This window comes from Adiantum capillus-veneris, chromosome 7, assembly GCF_014529385.1.
Source record: "Adiantum capillus-veneris isolate H3 chromosome 7, ASM1452938v2, whole genome shotgun sequence".
In the NCBI taxonomy this organism is placed as follows: Eukaryota; Viridiplantae; Streptophyta; class Polypodiopsida; order Polypodiales; family Pteridaceae; genus Adiantum; species Adiantum capillus-veneris.
Window position 1 is genome coordinate 111,571,956 of NC_140937.1, and position 26,445 is coordinate 111,598,400.

A 26,445-nucleotide genomic window follows, 5' to 3' on the forward strand; every position below is an offset into this window, starting at 1 on the left:
ACTTATGGAGACCATGCAGAGTGATCTGCAAGACAAGCTCTCTGATACCAACACGGCATTAGCGAATCAAGCCATCATGGATTATATTGAAATGCAAAATAATCCTGATGTGGATTTTGAGAGGGAAGAAGAGAAGGATGAGGAAGGGGAGGACAATCCGGCCGACAAACGTGATGATGATGATGATGACTTTCCTCTTTCTCCACCTTTAGGCTCTGGGGCTGGTGGATCAGCTGCCACAAGGGGCAATCAACCCAATAAAGACCAGCCAGACCAGCACAAGGACCAGCCAAACCAGCAGTCGGGGGACCAGTGGTCTAATGATCAGCAGGAAGGCAGTGGACAGAAGGGCAACACTGGAGATTCTCCAGTACACCAGTTACGGCACAGTCCAGACAGCAAAGGAAAAGACAAAGCTGTGATTGAGTTATTAAAGGGTGATGAGCAACACTCATTACAACTCATCACACTGAACAAGAGATTAAGACATTAACAAGCTCTTATTACTAGGTAGTATTTGGAGGATGATACTCTTATCTCTGATCTGGAACGCTTTCAAAGGCTGTATGTAGGAGCCAGGGAAATGATTCAACACTGGAAATCAACTGCCTTTCATGATCAAGAGCTGTGTCAATTACGTGAGCATCTGAGCAGAATCCAGCTGTGCTGGAAAGGTTACCTGAGTGGACGTTGACTTCTGATGATATGACAGTCAATCCACATTGGCAGTGAAAGTCCACTGCAGACTGACACTCTCTAGCTCTTGAACTAGATCTACTGCTTGGAAACAGGCGTACATACAAGTGTATGAAGGAAGTTAGAACTCAACTGAAAGAAGTTTTACTTAGATGCAAATTGCCAGAGGAGTTTTGGACGAGAGGGTGCAGGCTATCATTGAAGACCAGTCTTCTAGCAGTAAAGGACCTCCGACTCAAATGACAGTAGGAGAACAGGCAACTGCTCTCCGAAGACTCTTCCGAGCTCGTCCCAGTTACAAGGAAGATGATGCAGCAAGAGAATCAAGCTGTTCTCAATTTTCTGGAGTTTGTGCCTGACTCTCTAGTTCTCTTGTATACATTATCTGCTAAAGAAGCTGAACTGCTTAGATTTTTCCCAGCTTTGTATCCTCAGCATCCAGAAGCATTGGATCGGCTCACTTACTTCAACATCACTAATGAACTCCAAGACTGGTATGAGCGAGCCACTGTGGAATAGGAAACCTGGCAATCACTGATCAATGACGCTCTCAAACTGGATAATGTCACGGAACTGCAGGGAGAAATGCAGAGGGTCAAACTCTGTATGAGACAATGGAAGATCCAACTAAGGGGCTTAACGAAGATCACAAATCAGTTGCTTCAATTGACTGTGGAGTCTTCCAAAACCTTGAAAAGGATATCATTGCTAAACCAGGAAGGGACCACAATACAGAGAGATGGTTGAGATTCTCTTTGAAGCTAAAATTAAGACGAATCAACCTCTCCCGCAGGGATGGATCCACACAGCCTCGCATTGTCATAAATTGGCCAGAACCCATTTGACAAAGGGTAAATACAGTTTGTATGATCCTAACACCAAAACATACAATCCTCTCACGACTTAATTTAAGATGTTCACTGAAAGGCGGGATCAGCTTGAGCAGGAGGCCATTTATAGACTTATCCAAAAGGACAATGCTGGCACTGGGACTTCTGAGGCACCAACATAGAAGAAGGGCAAGAGGAAGCGGGTTCAGTGGAAGGATACTGGGTAGTTCCATCTCAGAATCAGACGGTGGATCTTCCCAGTTTGGCACTGGAATCTCCTTGGCTGGGCACCCTTGCAATTACAATTATAGGCGTGTCAAGAATACTATCATGAGGAACATCGGCCACCTCAGCAATACCAAATCAAAATCAGGCGGGGGATTGTTTTTCAAAAATTTTGGAGTTATACCAAAATTCAAGAAAGGAGGGAAGGATGTAGAAGGCAAGGACACTCCCAGCAGGCGGGAACTGCCCCTTAGAAGGCCGACCAGCGAAGGCAGTCACACTGGCAGTAATTACTGTAGGTAGCTACTGTAGTAACTCCTGAGAGCTATAAATAGGACCCACTACATTGTAATCAGGCTTCTTAGCTGCTTGTCTTTTGGCTTTAGCTTTCTAAGCACTTTGGGGTTTACGAGCTCTTCGCCTCTAGTTTCACTTTGTAATCATTGCTCCTGTAATCATCTGAGCTTAAACCCATTATACACTGTACTGGTTGTCCTTGAGCTATTAATCTGAATCTGCAAATACTTTTTCAAGTCTTTCAGTTATGTTTTTCGTTTCAGGTTTAACATTCCAGTTCAATTATCTATTTCAATCCAGTGAGTACTCTCTTCCAGTCTCACTAACTAAACCGACGACATAACCAGTAGCTTTAAGTTCGAACACTAGAATCAGCTGTCTGAAGAGACCAGTTCCAATTTCAGTCTCATAGGTCTACTTCGGCCTCTAATAGACGATCTCTCTCTCTCTCTCTCTCTCTCTCTCTCTCTTCTCTCTCTCTCTCTCTCTCTCTCTCTCTCTCTCTCTCTCTCTCTCTCTCTCTCGTCGGATAGATTTTTAAGGTCTCTTGGGATAGTTTCCTACGATGTTAAGACTCTCTTCTTCTCGTGTGTGTGTGTGCACTAATAAAAAGAGGAAAATCGTATAACCTTTCTATTACCCAAATGTGGTAGATTGGTTATGCCATTTCCCTCTTGAATAACAAGTCTTGAGTTCAACTCTCCTCGTCAGATAGATCTTTAAGGTCTTGGGATAGTTTCCTACGACGTTAAACCTCTCTCTCTCTCTCTCTCTCTCTCTCTCTCTCTCTCTTTCTCTTTCTCTCTCTCTACGAACATTGTCCCCCTTTCTCCTGTTCGCTGTGCCATTTGGACAATATTTTAGGTATTGATATGATAATCAGAGTCCTTTTTTTTATTTCATAGAAAAGATCAGTTTGTAAGGGTTTATTTTCCACAAATAATGAAACATTTACAATATAAAATTCACTAATGCAATGACTCTGCAACTTTGACTTAGGTTGTAGCAGAAACCAAAGAGGCATTCAAGAAGCATGCTGTCAGAGTGGCTAATCAAGCTCACCAGCATGAGACTTTTCTTAACAAGGTATGTTTTAGGCATTTATTAATCTACACTACTGGTACAAGCTATGCATGTATAGGTGGCGCCTCTATATGAAGCAAGATTGCCAATTGTGAACTTGTTTGTAAGTTATTGCTTAGTGTATGAAGTCCTTGTAGATGTGCACATGTAACACTGCCAGGGTTTCAGTACATTCTTGTTTGTGGAAACATACCACTTATGAATGACAAGTTTTTCCTACGTTTTGTTTGATTCTTTTAACCTGATGTAGATCAAGTATTCGCTTGGTGTGCTGAGCTTTGGGACCTTCTGTTTCTTGCTGGGATCAAGTAAGGAGTGTGATAATGAGTTTTTCTTATTTAAAAAAAACGTGTTCCAATTCCAATGGCTATGCTGCAGGACCTCAGGACATACCTTTTCTCTATTGCTTGTTTTTCATAATTGTTGCCCCTATGCGATGGATTTATTATCGCTTCAAAAAGTGGCATTATTATTTACTGGTTAGTACCTTTCCAATCTGAGTTTAACTAGTATATTTATATCAAGCAATCTGAGATGATCAAGGGTTAGTTTTTTAACATGCCAACCAGGAGTAAAATTTACGTGGGATCAACTGAAACAAGCTCAAATTTTATTTTGAAAGAATTCTTTAGCGTGGCTATGATGGTGCAGTTTGTTGACTTGAAAAGCAGCTGAGAATCTTCTTGCGTACCACTGCTTTTCTGTGCATGTGCCATAAGTAGGTTAAGTTTGGGCTGAGCATTTGCAGTGTATCTAAGGCTCCCTGCTTTCTCCTTCATCTTCTCCACCTATATTTCGAACACAATGAAGACCATTGGAAAGAAAAAACGTAAAATCTTAACAAGGTCTAAAGTCTTGAGAGGTCTCTAAGCTTATGGTGAAAGAAAAAAACAATAAAGACGATGGAGCTCTAGTATTACTGACAAGTATTACTCATTGTACTTAGTGCCATGATGTAATGAGTCGAGAACTTGGTATACACCTTAGCAAGTAATTACTCTGACAAGTCACACTAGACCGTCTCATATATCAACTGCTATATACTTGCGTAAAAAGCACTTAAAAAAAGAATAAGCTAAAAGCATCTGCTAAGTTAACTGGCTTGTCAAAAAGTTCCAGCATAAATAATTTTGCCATGTCTGCCGTATAAATGCCGCGTCAACAATTGTCCGTACAGGTCCTCGATTTCTTGCTGCGTTTTGCATGGTGATTTTTGAGCATGGTGTCGGATCCAGTGGCTCTACCTGTTGGCTTTTGATATGGTGGCTCTGCCACGTCAACGAGTTGTGATATACCCCCCTCCCCAAAGAAGTAATTATCCGCGATGGCACCTTTGTTTACTTACATAGAACCAAAGTTTATTACACTGGTAGCAGCTTATGGTCATGTCGAGTGAGATCATGCACACAAATCCTTGCGATTCACAGGTGCAATGAGTGAATAAAATATTTGAAATGTCACAAATGTTTTCTGGAGCGCAATAAGGGACAGGTGTCGAACCGCTCAATGAAAACCGTCATAACGGGTCTAGGGATGATAGCCGACCCTTAAGCCGGGTCTAGAGTAATTGCTTGGGGACTTGGCTCAGCTGTTACACCGAGTTTGGAGTGTGGGTATTGGGACTCTTGTCAAACTGTACAAACACTCATTACAATAGGTATGGGGATTGTCTGTTGGGAGAAAGTGGAAATGGTGCACAATCCTCTCTAAGAAGGTGGGTGTGCTCTGGGTGCAATATGCATTAGAAGTCTTACACTGTCACGAGACTGGGCACCCTCCTGTTGCATGTGGTTAGCTGCAATTGGGATAGGTGGCTTAATGGTTAATTATGTGCTGTCTATTTAAATTTTACTAACAGTGAGTGCATGATGGTTTGTAGATTGGAACTCTGGGAGTTGACGAGGAGGCACCGGCAAATAATAATTCTCTGTCATTCTATCTTAGCACAATATTTTAGAAATAAGCCACTATGGCTCCTTTGTAAATAGGACAGTGAGAACCCACCCTAAGAGTGTCATGCAATAACTAGAGTGTACCACTCATTACTTAAGTGAAACTAAAGTGTAAAAGAGGAGCCTCCAATTTTGGCACCAATAATAAATCAAATATCAAATACCAACTCCACAAGAGAGGTGCCATGGAGTTTGGGGCTATGATATTAGGCCTTTCTTATGTTGATGCTCTCAATTTTCCATATCCCATCTCTTAAGCTATTCTGTGTTCTCTGTGTACTCCTTAATTAAGTCTAAATCCTCTCTTCCATGCTCTTACACCTTCTTACAGCTTGTCTCTGTCAATTCTGTGCTTTTAGCGTGTGTGTGTGTTATGGTCTAGGTGTGTGTGTGCTTGGAAATTGGGGAAAGAAGTTGACAGGTTGATGGTGATGTTTGTGAGCATGTGTTGAGTTGTTTTAAGCAACCGGTCTTTCCCCTTTCTCCCAATAGGAGAAAGAGGTTGATTGGTTGATGGTGTTGTTTGTGAGCATGTGTTGAATTGTTTTAAGCAACCGGTCTTTCCCCTTTCTCCCAACACACACAAGATAGATGAACTCAAAGCACCACCTTAAAATGAACAGTGACGTACACAATGAAATACTAAATAGACCAGAAGTGACGCACCGAGCAACTCAATATAGAGATGAAGCCCTCCAAACTCACAAAGCTACGGCTCATTGGAAAGAGCTCATTGTTTTCAACCAAAGAGGCTTGATGGCGAGAACTCAAGATCGACAACAAAGGAGGCCCGGAGGTTGGAAGAGATAGTTTTGGGTCATGGGGGCTACATTCCATTGCCCATCGAGTGGGCAAAATGGCCATGTCAATCGTGGCGTATTCATACCATTAAGGTCATGACTCAAGCAGTTGCTTTTGGGCTGCAACCCTTGTACTGTTTATTAGGAACCCAAGGCCTCACTTTGCAGGGCATGTGGACGCAGAGTTTGAGAGCAGAGGACCCTTGAGAGTTGTACCGTTGCGACTCGTAATAATAAAGAAATATTGAAAGGGGCGCCAGTCTTTGGGGCTAGTGCATCGGGGCGCGGAACTCCGCCGTGCTGTGTCGACTCTCTCTTGTAAAGTTCAGTGATTTTGCAATTTCTACTTGTGTGTTGCTATTGATTTCTCGCTTGGAGTGTCCAAGCGTGTAACACAAAGCCTATTAAAGCAACCCTAGCACCCTCTCTCCTCACCGACTTTTTTGCGCTACCGCAAAGAAATTTTACCGCTTTCGAGTCACAAGTGATCGCAAGAAGACGAAGTACGGTTTGAAGTGTTTAAGTTTTTCAGTTCTGTTGGTGTCTGCTGTGGATTTATCGCCTTGTCAGTGCCAAGCCGGTTACAATGGTATTAGAGCTTCAATCGCTTCTTCTTCTATGGAGGATCTGGTCTTACTTTTTGTAGCACACCACATGGATTCTTATTGAGAATCTGATCAAGAATGTGAACGCATTCCAAAAGGGTTGAAGAATTCGATGGCAACATGGATTTTGACGACGACAAATCGGCCAAGGATGAGTTAGAGGATCGACTTGAAGAATCACTGATAGAGGATCCAAAACTTGCAGATCTTTGACATAAATTGCAAATTAGTACGTGTGCTAAGCAAACCGATGACAAAAACAAATGGAGAGAGATTGTTGCGGTCTACCCAAGAAAATACAACATTGGTGTTTGAAGTTGAAAGTGGCTAGCATTCAACAGCTTATGGGTCAGGTGTGGACAATTACTCCATGTTTTCTCGTTCCTTGACTTATGTTACGGACGAGCCAATGTCCAATTCTTTTGATAATGACTTCCAAGGGCAAGAACATGGGATAAAAGCTTGTTTAAGAAAAGAAATTCACAAGCCCTTTGTTTTCTGCTGAGCAACATGCATAATACTACAAGGAGGGAAAATGCTATGGGTGTATTCAAGAGGGACACGTTCTTGCAAAGTGTTCAAAGAAAGAGGAGAAACCCGAGGACAAGCCAAAAACTTCAAGATGGTAAGAGGAAAGAGGAAAGAAGGGGAAAACAAAGGCCCGCGGACTTGTGCTAGATTTCATGGGGACACTTGTAGACCACGAGGATGAGAGAGAAGCAAGGGACAGTATGAGATTAGGAAGCCCAATCTTCTTTGATAGCGGAGCCAAGGCCAACTTTATTTCACTGGAGATGGCAAGTGTTTGGGAGTAAAGCTTGAGGAGATGGATCTTAGATGGATGCAGTGGCTAGGGCATAAAGTCGCCATAACTCCTATCATTGGCAAACTTCGGCTGCATTGCTAGGGCTATTTAGGGCACATCATGCATTTTGAAGCGTATGACATTGTAATGTCAGGTGCAACGGAAGTGTTTAAGGATTTAACTTGGATCTAGTACTCTGCACAGACACAAGGGACACTTTACTTCACTTGAAAGAATTGAACTGAACTGAATGAAAGAGAGAGACACAAGAGAGAGAGAGAAAAGAGACGACACCGAATGTTGGGTCACGAACCCTCAAGGGCCCCCTTGCTCTGTAGCCAGAGCAAGTACTTTCTTTATTCTTGCACAATGCTGATACAATGACTAAATGTTGAGATGCTGATGCTAATGGGTACTGATGCTACTGATGCTGGGTAATACTGAGATGTTGAAGGGTACTGCAGGTACTGAGATACTGATGGGTTCTATGTCGACGACGAGGTACTGATGGTAGACTACGTCGAGGAGGAGGACGACGACGCAATGTATTGATGGGGTCTATGTCGACGTCGACGACGACGAGGTATTGATGGGGTCTAACTCGATGACAATGATGTCGACGATGAGGTATTGCTGAGTTCTATGTCAACGACGATGAGGTATTGATGGGTCTATGTTGACGACGGGGTACTGATTCTATGTCGACGACGAGGTACGGATGAGGTCTATGTCGACGACGAGGTTCTGATGGGTTCTATGGATCCTTATGCCGAGCCAAGGCACAAGGGGTGCTAGGTACTGGGGTACTGCGTCGGCAACGACGATGACAACGACAACGACGATGACGACGACGAAGATGCTACGGCTAAATGCCGGAATCTATTAGCGACGTCGATGGCTAAGGATCTGCAACCACGACGAGGCTGGGGCTGAAATCTGCTAGCGCTTCAAAGCTGAAAACGCTGGCTGTCTTGGCTGAAAATGCTGATCATGATGGGCTGAAAACGCTGGTGAGAAGGGTCTGAAGACGCTAGGTGTTGGCCTGCGATTCCAAGTCTGTAGGTTCTTCCGTTGCTCTCGTCTCCCAACGCTAGGGTTTCTTTTATAAGAATTATAGGCTGGGTCAGGCAAGCTTTCTAACAAACTCACAATTTTTAAAAAGAATTCCAAAAATCAATTATAAATAAATGACCTATAAGAGGTGATTCAGGCGGTAAAATGCCTGTATGCTGAAATGATTGTACTGTGCAAGAGAGGGTATGCAACTATAACCAGCTTGGACATGCACGTCCTGCTCGAGGCTCACAAAGTGCCAGGTTGCGCTGTTCATTGAGTCTTGTAACATGCATATGTCAGCATTTGTGTTGTATTGTCATGTGCCAATCACTGAATATTCCTTATTGGATGAGATTTTTCTGGGAAGCCAAAGACTCAGGATATCAAGAACTCCAATATGAAATGAGACTCCTTATTGGATGAGATTTTTCTAGGAAGCCAATGACCCAAGATATCAAGAGCTCCAATCTGGAATGAGAAAAGTGATTGTCTCTCAAATTTTATTGAGCTAACTTAAGTTGTTTTGCACATATGTTGTAATCGCGGATGATTAGTTTCTTTCAAGAAGGGGGGATGTCACAAATTGCTGACGTGTGAAGCCACTAAAGAACTAAGCCAACCTGTAGATCCCGGCCGAGGGGCCTAAACCCTAAGAAGAAGCTGCAGAAGTAACAAAAGATGTTTTACCAACTTATAAAGTCTTAGTGAGTGGCCTATTTTTCACAAGAGGAGTTTCCACCAAGTTCCGACCAATGAAATAGATCTCGGCCGAGGGGCCTAAAACCCAGAAGAAGAAGAAGAAACAGAAGGAATCCTCGACCAACTCATAGATCAGCGGCCGAGGGGCCTAAAAACCCTAAAAGTCAAAGAAAACTTGTTTAAAGCGCCCGAAAGCGGCCGAAACGAAGTCAGACAAGTTTATAACCTCAAGATATGATGACGTGGCATGGACATCTCGGAATTTGCGGCGAAGTTTTTAGAGAAATCCTGACATTTTAGGAAATTGTTTTTTTTGGGGTCAGCTTTTCACACTTGAATGCTTCTTTGGGCCTTTAAATATGAGCCTTGGGGGCCCTCTCTAGCACTCTTCAGCGCACAGATTGCAGAGGACGTGCTCCTCGATTGTTGTACTTTGCGAATCAACAATATAAAGAAATACCGAAAGGGGCGCCAACATTTGGGGCTAGCGCTCTCTTGGGGTGGATGTCACAAGACGGGCACCACGTGCCAATAGAAAAGAACAGACTGAATAGACTTTTAACACTTCAATAATAAGTGAACTGAAAGAGAGACGACACGCGACATGGAGTGGCGGAATTCCACCCCAGAGAGTATTGGCCCCAAACCTTGGCGCCCCTTTCGGTATTTCTTTTATATTGCACCAACACAGTACAAGCCGGCCACGTCATCAGCCAGTGCAAAACGCGGAAACCCGTACAGCCTGCCACATCATCATGTCAGTGTAATTTTTGGAAATCTGCCACGTCATCAATTTTGGCGTGTGTCCGGATCCTGCTTTATTTTAATCCTTTATGTCACTTGGGGCCCCATCGAACGGGGTCTCCATAAGTTAATAGGACTTCTTCTTCTTCTGCTACTTGTTCTTCTTTGGGTTTAGGCCCCTCGGCCGGCATATGTAAGTTGGTTCCATTCTTTAGGGTTTTGCCACGTCAGCAGTTTGTTACATCTCCCCTTCTTGAAAGAGAATAATCGTCCACGATTACAGCATATCTGCAAAACAACTCAAGTTAGCTTTAAAAAAAATCTCCGAGGGTCATTCCAAGGGACAATCAGTTTGCTCTTTTTATTAAGGAGTTAGCTTCTCCTTTTTGCTCTTTTGATCAAGGAGTTAGCTTCTCCTCTCGGCTGTTTTGACCAAGGAGTTAGCTTCTCCTTTCTGCTCTTTTGATCAAGGAGTTAGCTTCTCCTTTCGTCAAGATCGGAACTCTTGATATTCCAGCATAGTAAAATTAGCCATCACACCCAGACCGTACTGATCTTCCACGGGTGTCTTGATGCGCTAAAAAATTACATACCCAGGCAATCTCATCCAATTAGGAATATTCAGTAATTGGCACATCACAATGCAACACAAATGCTCACATATGCATATTACAAGACATAGAAACATAAAGCCGCCGATGAACACTCCCCCCGCAAATAACCATCCAGGTCTGGGCCATGAGCTGTTCAACGACTCCCTCATCACTCCTCCCGCAAATAACCTAAAAAGGTCCGGGCCATGAGATATAGAGGCCTTTTACAACCAAACACCCCCCAGAATGCAGCTTGTGTCGTTTGGAGGTGCTGAGAGTAACCACTGCTCAGACTTCTTAATACTCCCCCCGTAAATAACTATGCAGGTCCGGGCCATGAGTAACAACAACAATACTCCCCCCGTAAATAACCACAAGGGTCCGGGCCATGAGTAAAAACAACACTTTTCAATCATCCAATACTCCCCCCGCAAATAACCACAAGGGTCCGGGCCATGAGTATGAACAAGCATTCTCAAACATCTTTTCTCACTACTCCACCCGGGAGTAAAATTGAAAGCAGTACTAAAACTAGAGTCAAACAATTCAAATCGGCACCAAGACAGGTTCAAAACATATACCATCCATTTCAAACAAAGCTTCAAACAATACTTTCTCAAACAAATTTCAAAAGTATCTAACTATAGAACAACTAGAGAGTTCATTCAGGTTTTTGTTCGGACAACCGAACTTTGAGGATGACTGGCTTGCCCTTCTGCATCACGGTGATGGTTCGGTCCCGAACTTGGAGAGTCGCATCGTTCTTGTCATGCCAAGGCATGCCTAATAGAACGTCACAATTGCCCAATTTCATAATGTGGAAATCGGCTTTTCCATGATAATCTTGGATAGTCACTGGAAGAGCACCAATGACTGGTACCACTTTCTGAGTTTGCCCTATGGCTAGCTCAGCTTCAATTTCTCCACCCTCTGCATCTTAATCAAAGTCCATCTGCTTCAAGAATTGTGGATGGATGAAGTTCTCTGTAGCTCTTGAAAATTAGGGCTTTCAAACCGTTGACTTTGCCATATGCTCGACACAATTCATTTGTACTTTCAAGGCGTATGCCATAGATGTCAGGTACTAATCCAATGGCCGGTTTAGCTCTTTTGGCTGGAGATGGTCCTAGGTTTCTGTGCAGCGTCGACGCGGGAGTCGTCTCCGCAAGTCTGTCAGTGCGTTGGGGACAACCAAAATAGTTATGTTCTGTTTGAAAGCATTCAAAACATCGGCCTTCTTGTAGTAAGGTGTCTCGTTGTTGAGGTGTCAAACGAGGCTTTTGTGGTTGACTTTCACGAGACTCTCGAGAATTTGTTCGTTGTTGCCAAGAGTTGTGGTTAGTGGCCAAAGATTCTTCTGTGGTAAACTCTAGCTTTCCCTTCATCAGTTTGTAGCCGACCGCAACATGGTCCATAAGTTCTTGCATGGTAGAGACTTGCTTGGACAAACAATATTCCTGTAATAGTGATGGTAGTCCAATGGTGTATCGCTCGCACTGGGCCTCCAAGGGAACAGATCTAAAGAAGGACACTGGAAGGTACATGTCGAGAAACCTTTGGTTATATTCGTCCATGGTTTCGATGGCAAGCATTTTAAAGTTGCCCCACTCTGCCAAAATCCGGACTTCAAACATCGAAGTCATCTAACTACGTGCAAAAACTGTCTTGAAAGCTTGCCAGGTCCTTGGAGCATGTTGTTGTGTCGCAATTGAACTCCACCATTGCATAGCATTATCTTTAAGAAATCCCGTTGCTCGAGAAATCTTGGATTCTTCTGTATAGTTCCCCAAAGCATAGATGTCGTTGAATTGCTGTAGGAACTGCAATGCTTTCTTGCGATCTTTCACCCCGGAAAAAGTGAAAAATTTGACTGTCGTGCCACCATCTTTGAAATCTTTGGGTTGGTGAGGCGCATATCCCGGGTATGGATAATAAGGGTATCCATATGGGCTCCAACAATTGTACCCTGGTGGCGGTGGCGGTGGCGGTGGAGGTGGAGGCAATGGCGGTTGCACTTGATCAGGGTCAGATAGCTGACCATATTCCTGAAGACACTCTCGATTGGAACAGACAGCTGAGAAGGTTGCCGGTTGGAAGCTCTCGTACTTTCTGGTGCCGGAGGAGGAGGTACCACCTGGGGCATCAGAGGGGGTAACATGTAGTTCAAAAATTGTTGAAAACTTTGCAGCATCGGAAGATTTTTCCGAGGATGCCGCGAAAGAATGTCGTGGAGTTCGTTGAGCAGGAACTGCAAATATTCTGCTAAATCCATGAATTCCAAGTATTGGGTTCTTAATTGGCTTATGCCCTGTAAGACACTACAGTGAAGACGAGAGCGCGCCCGATGTGTGATGAAGCAAGGGTGGGAGTGGCTAATAAGTCCAGGTTGGAGGGCGAAGATACGTCAATTAAAATTCCAAAAGCTTTGTCTGCTCTTGTGTAGGACCGGTATGCTTTCACAAAAGCACACGCCTGATGCTTTGATACCACTGTCACAAGATGGGCACCATGTGCCAATAGAAAAGAACAGACTAAAAAGACTTTTAACACTTCAATAACAACTGAACTAAAAGAGAGACGACACGCGACACGGAGTGGCGGAATTCCACCCCAGAGAGTATTGGCCCCAAACCTTGGCGCCCCTTTTGGTATTTCTTTATATTGCATCAACACAGTACAAGCCAGTACTCCAGACTCTACACCTTCTCCAGGAAGCATGCCAGAGAATGAGCCCTAACCTCATATTTAAAGGCCCTTGGCTTGAAAAGCAGTTACAGTGAAAAGCCTTCAAAACTCAAAAGCTTTTGGTCCAAAAAGCAATGCCAAAAGCTGCCAGCGCAATTTACGGAAATCCGTACAGCCTGCCACGTCATCAGCCAACGCAAAACGCGGAAATCCGTACAGCCTGCCACGTCATGATGTCAGCGCAATTTTTGGAAATCTGTACCGTCATCAGTTTTGGCATGTGTCCGGATCCTGCTTTATTTTAATCCTTTATGTCACTTGGGGCCCCATAACTTAATAGGACTTCTTCTTCTTCTGCTACTTGTTCTTCTTAGGGTTTAGGCCCCTCGGCCAGCATATGTAAGTTGGCTCCATTCTTTAGGGTTTTGCCACGTTAGCAGTTTGTTACAGTGGAACTCGGCCACTCCCGGTCTCGTGTCGTGCATCTCTTTCTGTTTAGTTTTTATTTGAAGCATAGTTACCTGAAACGGGAAATTTGAACGAGGGACGCGGAACAGGAGCATGCATGAAATGCCATTCTCTGTTTCAAATACTCACGTCTGAAACAAGGAACGGGGATCCGAAACGGGAAATTGGGATGGGAACGGGGAATGGAGACTTAAAAATGGCCATTCCTTGTAACTATGATTTGAAGTGCTGAAAGTTGTTCAGTTTGTTCTTTTCAGTTGGCACATGGTGCCCGTCCCGTTACAAATCATCAAAGTTCACAATGCTTCTTATCCCATAACAAGCTTTAGGAGAAGCACATGAGATGGGCGAATATATTGTCGCAATTTCATTGTCAGATTGTATATTTGAAGGGAAAGAAAATGAAGTGCAGATGCGGTGTCTCACAAGCCAGCAATATCCTCTAGAAACATGTGTTTCATATTGTGTTTCGTCTTTGCATTTTCAAAACAAAATGACACGAAACGACGAAATGTTTCTTGCTACACTAGTGTTGACATGCAGCTTTTGGAGGGTCACCTGTTTTTTGCAGGACTTGCTTTTGGGGATGCCTAGTTTTTGTAACTGTTAGCTTTTGCAAATAGTGTCTATAAATTAATGCCTAGGGGGCCTACTTTAGCAAATCAATGCATGGTTGCATGGTTGCATAGTTGCAGAGTAGACTCCTCGGCAATTGTTCTTTGTGATTACTAATACAAAAGGAAGTGCCGAGAGAGGCACGAAACTCTGAGGCTAGAGCGTCTCGAAGTGGAATACTACCACTTCGTCAGTTGTCTGCATTCTTTGAATTTCCCGTAGTAGTTTTGAGATTCTGGCATGTGGTATGTGGCCGGAGGTGCAGATTTCTAACTCTTTTCTTGAGGGTGGAGTATTTGCGAATTGGGAAATGATCCAGATACTCGCAGTTTATGCCTTTGCCCTTAGTTTTGATGCTATCTCTTGGAGCGGTCAGCAACAATACCTTCTACAGAGCCAGGTTTTGCTAGATTTTTGTTACCTCAAACGGACAACATTTTACATCCTAGACCAGAGTTACCTGGAACGCGGAACGGGAATGGCGACGAGCCTCCCTATAGAATGGCAGCGGAACGGGGGGAATGGCCTGCTGGAACCGGCCAGAACGGGCGGCAGTTTCAAAATTCAGTAGAGGCTAGGACATTTCCCCCATGTCATATAGAGGCTGAGATAGAGTTGCACTATGTATGCCATTGCCTAGTTTACTATGAGATACGAGGTCGCTTCCATTGCTTGTTTAAAGAGGGTTTTGGACTGCTTTCTAGTGGATCATGGGGTATGAGGACCAGAGATGTCTGGGATTGTTCTTGTTGGAGCTACGAAGACACAGAGAGAGCTTGTTGAGAGGAGAGGCTAGCCAGTCTCAGAGACGGATCACAGACTTCTAATGTAGAGTGGATATTGTGCATCCGGAGGTGCAATGACCATAGCAGAGCTCATACTCTCCTCACACTAGAGGCACGCTGATCGACCGAGCGATTGAGCTCGAGAGATCTCGGTGCCCACTGCTAAGGACTACACAACATCGACGGAGACTACATTAGCGGATTCGGGTCACCCTGGACCGATATGCGCGATGCCCGGTCAGACTATTGACCATGGACCCCTCCCCACCATAAGAGTATCTTTAACTTGGGAGAAGTCTTTATACAAGCACATGAATTCAAGGTATTACCATGTTCGTTCTAGATCAGACTCGATGGTACTCAAAAGCCTTGGCTTCCCAATCTCAGGGCAAGGCCCTAGCCCTAGAAACCTTTGTTTCTTACTAGGAATCTTCGAGAACCAAGTTTCTCACCTTTGGAACTCGCCTTCCAGACTCAGGGCATGGTATTCCTGTAACTCTTTTCTGACTCTATTCCCAGAGTCCTCGTCGGCAGAGATCTTAGCATCAACTTTGCTATCTTGGACACGAAGTCCCTTCTCGGGAATCTCTACTCCGTGATCTCAACTCGAGAGTCTACCCTTGATCTCGCTCTGTTTCCACAAAGCGCTTTTCTCCTGCGGAGGCTCATGTCTTCCTTTGCTTCTACTTCCTCGTGAAGAGGAAGCGCACCTGCAAACAAACACTCATAGATCAAAACATGAAAAGCATTACCTGTGAAGTCTCAAAACCCGGAACGCAACTCGGTTCTCAAAAAGCAACTCCCCGGAAGAGATCTCTATGCAGAGAACCCTCTTTTCCAATCCTTTATACAGAAGAGGTGTGCTGTTGGGTTCCTTCTCGTAAATCAGCCCGTCTACGACGTTTGTGGGCTGAAAACAGAGAAAAACAGCAGCTTGTCGCTATGTGAACAATCTATGAAGACACTTCTTTGCGATGGAACTCGTCTACTTGGTCTTGACAACGTTTGGAGTTGTCGGCGGCAGCATCATCTTGGCCGCTGAAATCTGCAGCAGCATGTGGGAAACATTGATGCCTTGCTTTCTTACTCGTGTGACATCATCGTCTTGGCTGAAATTCATGGGCTGAACTTTGGTGCTGGCTTTTCTTTTGCAACAAATGCCCAGAACTGGGGGCACTGGGTTGCGTTTATAGATACTTATAACCGGCAGGAATTGAGAGAGAGGATCTTTCAGGAATAGAGGGAGGGAGGGTGCCTAGAGAGAGAGATGCTCACTTATCTTGCGGTCCAAGCAAAAGAAAGAGGGGAGGGGTCGCCTATTGCCAGAAATAGCTAGGAAGAGGGGGCGCCCAGCTTTTGGTCTTGTTTCTAGCAGTTGGCTACCCACTTATTAAATGGGCGGTCAGACAGTTTTAAAACTAATATGAACCTGTTAAAACTAAGTAAAATCTTTTAAGGTGAAAACCATGCTTACACAATCACAACCCAAGCGTCCTTGGATGCTGTATCATGCACAGATGCAACTCTAACATAGACTACTCTATGGGAAAGCATCTGCTTTACTGAAAAGCAACTTGCATTTTTAGAAAGCAACTGCATTTCCTCAAAGCTTACTCTGAACCCATCTTCATTCAAGTGCTTGCCTCATCTCTTGTGCATAACTCTTAACTCAGTTCGAAATTTCCTCCTCACTATGAAATATTCCCTATCCCGTCACCCACCCTGTGACACATGAGGAATACCTATTACCCATCACTTAGTCCTTTTTCACTAAACTTACGAACAACTCCTCTATGTCAACCATCTCATGATGCATCAAAGATGTCCGCATCAGAGATGTCTGTTGAGGATGGTTGAAATACTCCTCCTCGATGCTCTTTGTCACCCATCCCAAGTGACGCATCACACGTATCCATTCTTGGTGGCTTGTAGATATTCCCATTCACAGTGCTCCCGTCATTCCTCTGAATGACACACTAGAATATCTGTACTCGGATGTCTCTAGTGAGAAAACACTCTCACGTATAAATCCAATACTTATTATGTTTCTTTCAGCTAAAGGTAATTTAGCAAACTCTCCTCTGGAGCTTGGTGCAGAGTCTTTTTGCAATGGTGATGTTCCTTTTGATGGGATGTGCCATTATCTATGGCCTTGGAGGCTCAAAGTTGGATATTAGAGATTCTTTAAAGTTTCGGTGGCTTGTTTCTACTTCATCTCTTTACGAATTCTTCCGTTACTCCCCTGCTCCCAGCTTTTGAGTAGTATCCGGCCATCTTTTCTAACTCTGTATCAATGGTAGTTTTCCCCCTTGGTTTGTGGCTGTTGAATAGATTAGGTTTTTTTTTACTATCAGATCTGTTACATTCTGTGTGCCTGCGGGTTGATGTAATTTTAGCCTTCGGGCTTGTAATTCGATTACATAATATAAACGGGTAGAAGCCTCCTTGTTTTGCGCGCATGCGCGTGCACGCCCACACACACACACACACACACAAAGAGAGAGAGAGAGAGAGAGAGAGAGAGAGAGAGAGAGAGAGAGAGAGAGAGAGAGGAGAGAGAGAGAGAGAGAGAGAGAGAGAGAGAGAGAGAGAGAGAGAGAGAGAGAGAGAGAGAGAGAGAGAGAGAGAGAGGAGAGAGAGAGAGAGAGAGAGAGAGAGAGAGAGAGAGAGAGAGAGAGAGAGAGAGAGAGAGAGAGAGAGAGAGAGAGAGAGAGAGAGAGAGAGAGAGAGAGAGAGAGAGAGAGAGAGAGAGAGAGAGAGAGAGAGAGAGAGAGAGAGAGAGAGAGAGAGAGAGGAGAGAGAGAGAGAGAGAGAGAGAGAGAGAGAGAGAGAGAGAGAGAGAGAGAGAGAGAGAGAGAGAGAGAGAGAGAGAGAGAGAGAGAGAGAGAGAGAGAGAGAGAGAGAGAGAGAGAGAGAGAGAGAGAGAGAGAGAGGAGAGAGAGAGAGAGAGAGAGAGAGAGAGAGAGAGAGAGAGAGAGAGAGAGAGAGAGAGAGAGAAGAGAGAGAGAGAGAGAGAGAGAGAGAGAGAGAGAGAGAGAGAGAGAGAGAGAGAGAGAGAGAGAGAGAGAGAGAGAGAGAGAGAGAGAGAGAGAGAGAGAGAGAGAGAGAGAGAGAGAGAGAGAGAGAGAGGAGAGAGAGAGAGAGAGAGAGAGAGAGAGAGAGAGAGAGAGAGAGAGAGAGAGAGAGAGAGAGAGAGAGAGAGAGAGAGAGAGAGAGAGAGAGATGAAATGAAATGTTATATTAACGTCTTCAAAAGGCCAAAGTGACCTATGAGACCAGAAAGTTACAATGCGGTGTAAGTCAGATTAAGAAAATAAATTAAACTATGATAACAAAATATAAATATTGCGGAGTCCTAAGCTAAGCTGATAGGTGTGAAAAGTGAAAGGCGTGAAATGTGTGAACTAAGCAGTACAATGGGTAGACAATATGGGAGGGAAGTAGAGATCCATCTTCATCTGCACTCTGGACGACGAAAAAGTATGGCCCGAATCCTTTGTTGTAGCCTGCTTCGAAACTGTATAGCTCCTCTTCTCCATCGGGGTCGTCTAGATCTCCCTAGCTCCAATGCTCGATCTATGAGAATGCCAGTAGTGCGGGGAAACCTCTCCACTGTTGGCTGCTCCTCTGTCTGTTCTTCTGGGTGTTGTTGCTAATTGGACTATTTTCTTATTTTTAATGATTAGTTTCTTTTTTAGGATATTTTATTATGTGCACTAAGAACTGCTAAAAGATTGTAGCTACAAGAACTGCCATCAAGAACGGACAAACTCTGATGTGTCATTAGATGGGTGACGGTAAACATCGCGAAGGAGTTTCCGTACGTTCGGTGGAAAGGGCCGGGTTACGACTGTCCTTGATGCGTCACATGATGGGTGACGGGTGTATCAGTAAGGGGGCATCCCGTAGGCTAAGGAGAAAATCTGAACTGAGTAAGAAAATACGCGTAAGAATGCAAGCACAAGAATAAAGATGGGTTCAATGAAGCTTTTTACGAAAAGCAGGAACAATTGCAGGAAGGCAGACGCTTTCCCACGAGGAATCTATGTTTGCATTGCATTCGTGCATGTGGTTGCATCCAGGGACGCCTGGGAAGTGCTGTGAAAGCATTGTTTTTAACTTATAAGGTTTTATTGAGTTTTTGGGCAGGTTCAGACTATTTTTTAAAATATGCCGGCCGCCCACTTAATAAGTGGGCAGCCACTTAGTAGATAAAGCAACAAAACTAGCCAGCGAATTCTCTCTCCCTATTTCGAGTAGAACAACGCAAAAGAAAAAAAAAACGGCCGCGATCTCTGCGCGAGCAGATATTCGTGCCGTGGCCAGGGAGCTATAAAGCACCACATGCCCTCACTCAAAGCGCGTACCAACGTCAGCAAGAGAAGACTCTGCCGCAAGAGATCGCGAGACTACGAAGCACGGAAGTCACTTTTTCCTGCGCAAGAGCGACATGTATCTATTGTGGATTCGCCATACGAGTTGTTGTCGCGTGTTTGTGTGGTTTGTTTTGTAGGAATCTCCCGCCTTACGGGAAGGCCCTTCACGGGAAGTACGGCTTCACGCCTAAGTCACTTACGGGAAAGTACGGCTTCGCGCCTAAGTCCCTTACGGGAAGGAACGGCCTTGTGCCCAAGCCCTTTACGGGAAAACACGACCTTCGGGTCTAAGATTATAGAACGGAGGGGTTTCCTCGGGTTCTCGTGCTTGTATACGAATTCTCCCTGAATAAAAGAATACTCTTAACGCGGGGGGGGGGGGGGGGGGGGGGGGACCAGCCCATCTTTTGGTCCCCAATACTGTGTCGATCTTCTCCATTCTCTCACATTTGCAAAGTATTTTAATTTTCAGATTTTCAAGTGCTCGTGTACGCTCCCGTTTTGTGACAGTGGTATCAGAGCTCAGACTCCTGTCTTTCTCTGCAAAGAAGGACGATTCCGGGAAGAACGGGAAGAACCATGTCGAGCCAAGGGAGAAGCGTTGAAGAGGAGCTTCAACTAGTGCAAGCTCAGCTTGCGGAGTTGCAACAAATTTTACTGTTGCCAGACGTCCAAAAGCTTTTGGGCGGAATGAAGAAAACGAATGGAACTGATGCAGTCAAGCATCCAGACAACACTGTTGGCTTGAGACCACAGGAGGCAAGAGAAGAAGAACGTGCCGAGGTGCACAAAGGATCTTCGGATCGTAACGAACAGCCTACTCCAAGGAAAGGCCAGGAAAAAGCGCTCTCTTTGCTAGACGAGAGCAAGGACATCTCTATCTCATCTCCATCTTACTCTCCTGATTATACTTCTACTTCTCGATCATCTCGTCAGAAGGAAGAAGCCGTTACTACTACTACTCTTCATCAACCTAAAGATAAGCCTCTATTCAAGAAGCATGGTCGCAAGTCTCAACATCGCATGAGAGTCTTCAAATCGGGCGACGAGGACATCAAGTTTGAAACCTACAATGGACGGAGAGACATCTCCAAAGCACTGTCCTTCATCAGACAGTTTGAAGTCGCCTTTACCAATGGGCACTTCACAGAAAGATCCAAATTACGCCATGTGGGGATGCACCTCAAGGAGACGGCAAGTAATTGGTGGCTAGCCAAGATTCTGGAAGGTTCTCAGGCCAGAACGTGGGAGAGCTTTAAATCTGAATTTTATGAACAATTTCTTCCACCTGACTTCGAAAAGGACATACGGAAGGAATGGGACTGGCTTGTCCAGAAGGAACATGAAATAGTAATGACTTATGTGGACAAGTATTGGTCGGTTCTTCTGAAGGTCACTCCCTTCATGAAGATTGCCGAAGAGGAAAAGAAAAGAAAGTTTGAAGCGGGTCTCCAACCGCAGCTTCGAAAGAGTATGAAAGTGTATCCGCATGATACTCTTCAGAGGATGATGGAGTCAGCAATCATTGTTGAGGATTTGCACTCAACTGGAACGCCCAGAAGGATGGAGCATAGCACTTACCGCGCAAGACAAAAGAGGGGTCTACGATGACCATGGGAGCCAAGGAAGAAAACGTCCTCCATCTAGAGACGATGATCATTCTTAGAAGCCAGAGGGCACTGGCAAGCGAACTAAGTATCTTTCTCCTAGTCAACTTCAACCTTTAAGAGAAGAAGGAAGATGCTCCTACTGTGGCGAGAAAGGACATATGAAACCGGACTGCCCTCTAAAGCAACAACGGTAAGAACCAGCTTCTGCGAGGCAAGAAAAAGCAAGGAAGGAACCCGCACCGCCAAGCTCGAACTCAATTCCAGATGTTCAAGGAAACACAGAAATGGAGAAAAGGAAGCGTCTTCGATTTATTGAAAAGTACAAAGATTGTTTCACGGAAACACTTCCTGATGAACTCCCTCCGGTACGCCCGGAAGATCACTGCATAGATCTCTCATACCGGGTAGCTCGCCTCCCAATCAACGCCCTTATCGGGTAAGTCTTGCTCAGCAAGAGGAAATTTTGAAGCAAGTCAACGAGCTTCTAGAGAAAGGGTTAGTACGGCCAAGTGCTTCACCCTATTGCTCTCGAGTTCTACTGGTGCAGAAGAAAGATGGCACGTTTCGAATGTCCATAGACTATAGGTCTTTAAACAAGATCAGAATCAAGAATCGCTTTCCGATCCCTCGGATTGATGATACACTTGATAAGTTGTAGGGTGCAAGTGTCTCTAGTCGCATAGACTTAAAGAGTGGGTATCATCAGATACGGATCGCCCCTGAGGATGTCCATAAGACTGCTTTCCGCACAACCTTTGGACTATATGAATTTTTGGTAATGCCTTTCGGCTTGACCAATGCTCCTGCGACCTTCAATCGCATGATGGACCGCATTTTCAGCCCTTATCGAGCTTTTACGGGAGTATTCTTTGACGACATACTCATCTTCTCTAAGTCAGAAGAGGAACATCGGAAGCACTTGGACTTAGTGTTTCAAGAATTGCGAAAGCATGAGTTGCATGTGAATGCAAAGAATAACGAGTTCTTTCTCTCAGAGATACACTATCTCGGCCATATAGTCTCTCACAATCAAGTGAGTATGGATCCTCCCAAGATTTGAGTGGTAGAAGATTGGCCTATTCCCACTACGGTACATGATGTACGTAGTTTCCTGGGATTATGTTCATATTATCGAAGGTTTGTCCGAGGATTTGCTCATGTAGCAGGACCACTTCATGACTTGACAAAGAAGAAGATTCCTTTCAGATGGGGATCGAGACAACAAGGAGCTTTTGATCGGGTCAAGTACTTGCTAAGCCATGGGCCTATTTTGATAGTGCCTGACTTAAGAAAACCATTTGAGGTTCACTGCGATGCTTCAGGCGATTGCATCGGAGCAGTGTTAAACCAAGAAGGCCATGCAGTGGCCTACGAAAGCAGACGGCTTAAGGATGCAGAGTTGCATGCATCAATCTACGAAAAGGAACTCACGGCTGTGATTCACGCCTTATCCAACTCGAAGCACTATCTTCTAGGAGCGGATTTTGTGATCAAGACTGATCACCAGAGTTTGTGGTATTTTCTTACGCAAAGGAAACTATCTGAGAAGCAGATAAGATGGGCAAACTTTTTGTCTATGTTTCACTTCCAGATCCTTCACACGGCTGGGAGCAAGAATGTGGTCGCAGACGCATTGTCTAGGCGGCCAAGGGTGAATGCTATCACTTCGGTGTATCACCAAGAATTAGAAGCACTACCGGATTTGTATCCGAATGATCCAGACTTCTCCACCATTTGGGAAAAGCTACATCGTGGAGAGAATGAGTTTCCCTATTCCATTCGGGACGGTTATCTCTACCACCATCAGGCCATATGTGTGGCGGAACCATTAAGAAAGAAGATCATGGATGAAGCACACGCTTTGCCTTATGCGGGTCATCGGGGTATTCTCCCTACGACCTTAGCAATGGAAAGATATTTCTTTTGGCCTAGCCTTAAAGCAGACATTGATAAGTATGTCAGGGAATGTTTGGTTTGCCAAAAAGTGAAGTATGATCGGCATAAGACGCCTGGGTTGCTACAACCTTTGCCTGTGCCTAATGAACCTTGGGAAAGTATTGCCATGGACTTCATCATGGACCTCCCTAGAACTCAGACTGGAAATGACGCGATCTGGACCATTGTGGACAGGTTTAGCAAGCAAGCACACTTTATACCGGTCAAGAAAACGATCAAAGCACATCATATGGCTAGGGTCTTTCTAGCACAAATCTTTAAGCATCATGGAATGCCTAAGTTTATTGTGAGTGATCGAGTTCCTCGCATGACAGGAAATTTTTGGCGTGCCTTGATGGATAATCTTGGTACGAAGCTGAATTTTTCATCTGCCTACCATCTTCAAATGGACGGGCAAAGTGAGATAGCCAATTCCACAGTATTGGATATGTTAAAAGCTTATGTGTCAGACCGGCAATCTGATTGGAGAAATATTTCCCTCTTGTCGAGTATGCGTACAACAATACCATACACTCATCGACGGGGAAAGCACCTTTTGAGATTCTCTATGGTAATCCTTTGCTTCCATCCATCCTTTTAACTAAGGATAAGATCTTTGCAACATATGAATTTGTCCGGGATTTGGACACCGCCTACGGGCAAGTTAGGAGAGCTATTCTACGCTCTCAGGAAAAGCATAAGAAAGCTGCAGACAAGCACAGAAGGAATCTAGACTTAACAGTCGGACAGTTAGTCTTACTCAAGTTTGAGAAGGCAAGACTTAAGAAACAAGTGTCTCATAAGGGGAAGGTGGTAAAACTTTCTACCCGTTATTATGGGCCGTTTAAGATCACTGAGCGAGTGAATGATGTCACTTTCCGATTAGAGCTACCGCCTAATTGGAAGATCCATAATGCTTTCCATGTCAGTTTACTCCGGCCGTATGTGGGACCGCCTCCAAGCCAGCCTAGTGCTGAGGAACTTCCTGAGGTTGAGGAAATAGAAGAAATACTCCAACCGGAGCAGATAGTAAGTCATCAGGAGCGGTCTCTCAAATCCAGAAAGATAACACGAAAGTATTTGGTTAAGTTTAAGAACTATTCGAATCTAGATGCTCAGTGGATGACGCAGGAGGAATTAGCAGCTTATCCCGAGATACTGGAGATATATGTCCAAGCACTACAGTTGAGGTCAACTGTTTAGAAGCCAGAGGGATGTTGCTAATTGGACTATTTTCTTATTTTTAATGATTAATTTCTTTTTTAGGTTATTTTATTATGTGCACTAAGAACTGTTAAAAGATTGTAGCTATAGAAACTGCCATCAGGAACGGACAAACTCTGATGTGTCATTAGGTGGGTGACGGTAAACATCGTGAAGGAGTTTCCGTACGTTCGGTGGAAAGTGCCGGGTTACGAGTGCCCCTGATGCGTCACATGATGGGTGACGGGTGCATCAGTAAGGGGGCATCCCGTAGGCTAAGGAGGAAATCCGAACTGAGTAAGAAAATACGCGTAAGAACGCAAGCACAAGAATAAAGATGGGTTCAATGAAGCTTTTTACGAAAAGCAGGAACAATCGCGGGAAGGCAGACGCTTTCCCGCGAGGAATCTATGTTTGCATTGCATTCGTGCATGTGGTTGCATCCAAGGATGCCTGGGAAGTGCTGTGAAAGCATTGTTTTTAACTTATAAGGTTTTATTGAGTTTTTGGGCAGGTTCAGACTATTTTTTAAAATATGCCGGCCGCCCACTTAATAAGTGGGCAGCCACTTAGTAGATAAAGCAACAAAACTAGCCAGCGAATTCTCTCTCCCTATTTCGGGTAGAACAACGCAAAAGAAAAAAAAAACGGCCGCGATCTCTGCGCGAGCAGATATTCGTGCCGTGGCCAGGGAGCTATAAAGCACCACATGCCCTCACTCAAAGGGCGTACCAACGTCAGCAAGAGAAGACTCTGCCGCAAGAGATCGCGAGACTACGAAGCACGGAAGTCACTTTTTCCTGCGCAAGAGCGACATGTATCTATTGTGGATTCGCCATACGAGTTGTTGTCGCGTGTTTGTGTGGTTTGTTTTGCAGGAATCTCCCGTCTTACGGGAAGGCCCTTCACGGGAAGTACGGCTTCACGCCTAAGTCACTTACGGGAAAGTACGGCTTCGTGCCTAAGTCCCTTACGGGAAGGAACGGCCTTGTGCCCAAGCCCTTTACGGGAAAACACGACCTTCGGGTCTAAGATTACAGAACAGAGGGGTTTCCTCGGGTTCTCGTGCTTGTATACGAATTCTCCCTGAATAAAAGAACAACGCAAAAGAAAAAAATAAAATAAAAAAATCCCGGCCATGATCTCTAAGCGAGCAGCTATTCGTGCCGTGGCCAGGGAGCTGTAAAAGCACCACATGCCCTCACTCAAAGGGGGTACCAACGTCAGCAAGAGAAGACTCTGCCGCAAGAGATCGCGAGACTACGAAGCACAGAAGTCGCTTTCCCCGCGCAAGAGCGACAGGTATTTATTGTGGATTCGCCATACGAATTGTTGTCGCGTGTTTGTGTGGTTTGTTTTGCAGGAATCTCCCGTCTTACGGGAAGGCCCTTCACGGGAAGTATGGCTTCATGCCTAAGTCACTTACGGGAAAGTACGGCTTCGCGCCTAAGTCCCTTACGGGAAGGAACGGCCTTGTGCCCAAGCCCTTTACGGGAAAACACGACCTTCGGGTCTAAGATTACAGAACGGAGGGGTTTCCTCGAGTTCTCGTGCTTGTATACGAATTCTCCCTGAATAAAAGAATACTCTAACGGGGGGGGGGACCAGCCCATCTTCTGGTCCCCAATACTGTGTCGATCTTCTCCCTTCTCTCACATTTGCAAAGTATTTTAATTTTCAGATTTTCAAGTGCTCGTGTACGCTCCCGTTTTGTGACAGGTGTACATTATCTAGTGTAAAGAAATCTGTGATCTGTCTCTGGGGTTGTCTCTCTTCAGCTCTCCTCAGTAAAGTTTCTCTATGCCTGTGGAACTCAAGTATATATAGCCCAAGACATCTTTGATCCTCATAACTCATGACCCTAGATAGAGGCCCAAAACCTTCTCTGAATAGACAATGAAAACGGCCTCGTATCTCATAGTACACTGTGCAATGACATATGTAATGTACCTCTGTCTCTGGCTCTAGATGGCACAAGTGGCATATCCTGCTATCTGCTGGTGTCCCTCTGAATCTGCGAGTCTCAATCTCAAGCTGATGTGAGGACGTGCGTATCTGGCCAATGGCACAACGCAAGCCATGAGAAAGATGCGTGTCCATATAGCTAGGTCGAATCACAAACCCATCCCCTGTGAGGTGGAGAAGATGCTCTCTATAGAAAGCCATCTTTGTGCCCAACTCCTGTATCGGCTCTATCCATGTCCTCCTGGTGTCCAGCTGGATCAAATCCTGACGAATGAGTCTATTAATCTCTACCCGCGTCAGAGACCTGATGGGTGCCTGAAGAGAGTATTGAAAAGGAGGCAACCTGTCCATGGTGAAACCATGTGTCTGAAACCATATGCCATCTGTGCATACCATCATGATGTATCCCCATTAAGAG

At 44.8% G+C, this 26,445-nt stretch overlaps 1 protein-coding gene across 1 annotated transcript in view; it reads left to right on the top strand.

The window, feature by feature from the left end:
• Window positions 1-26,445, top strand: part of LOC147454428 (glycerophosphocholine acyltransferase 1-like) — a 97,081-nt gene that overhangs the window by 47,892 nt on the left and 22,744 nt on the right. The window contains exons 2-4 of the mRNA XM_086516396.1: window positions 3,048-3,134; window positions 3,382-3,439; window positions 3,510-3,610. Of these exons, the coding sequence (XP_086372522.1) occupies window positions 3,048-3,134; window positions 3,382-3,439; window positions 3,510-3,610 (246 nt within the window). The remainder of the gene's footprint in view (window positions 1-3,047; window positions 3,135-3,381; window positions 3,440-3,509; window positions 3,611-26,445) is intronic.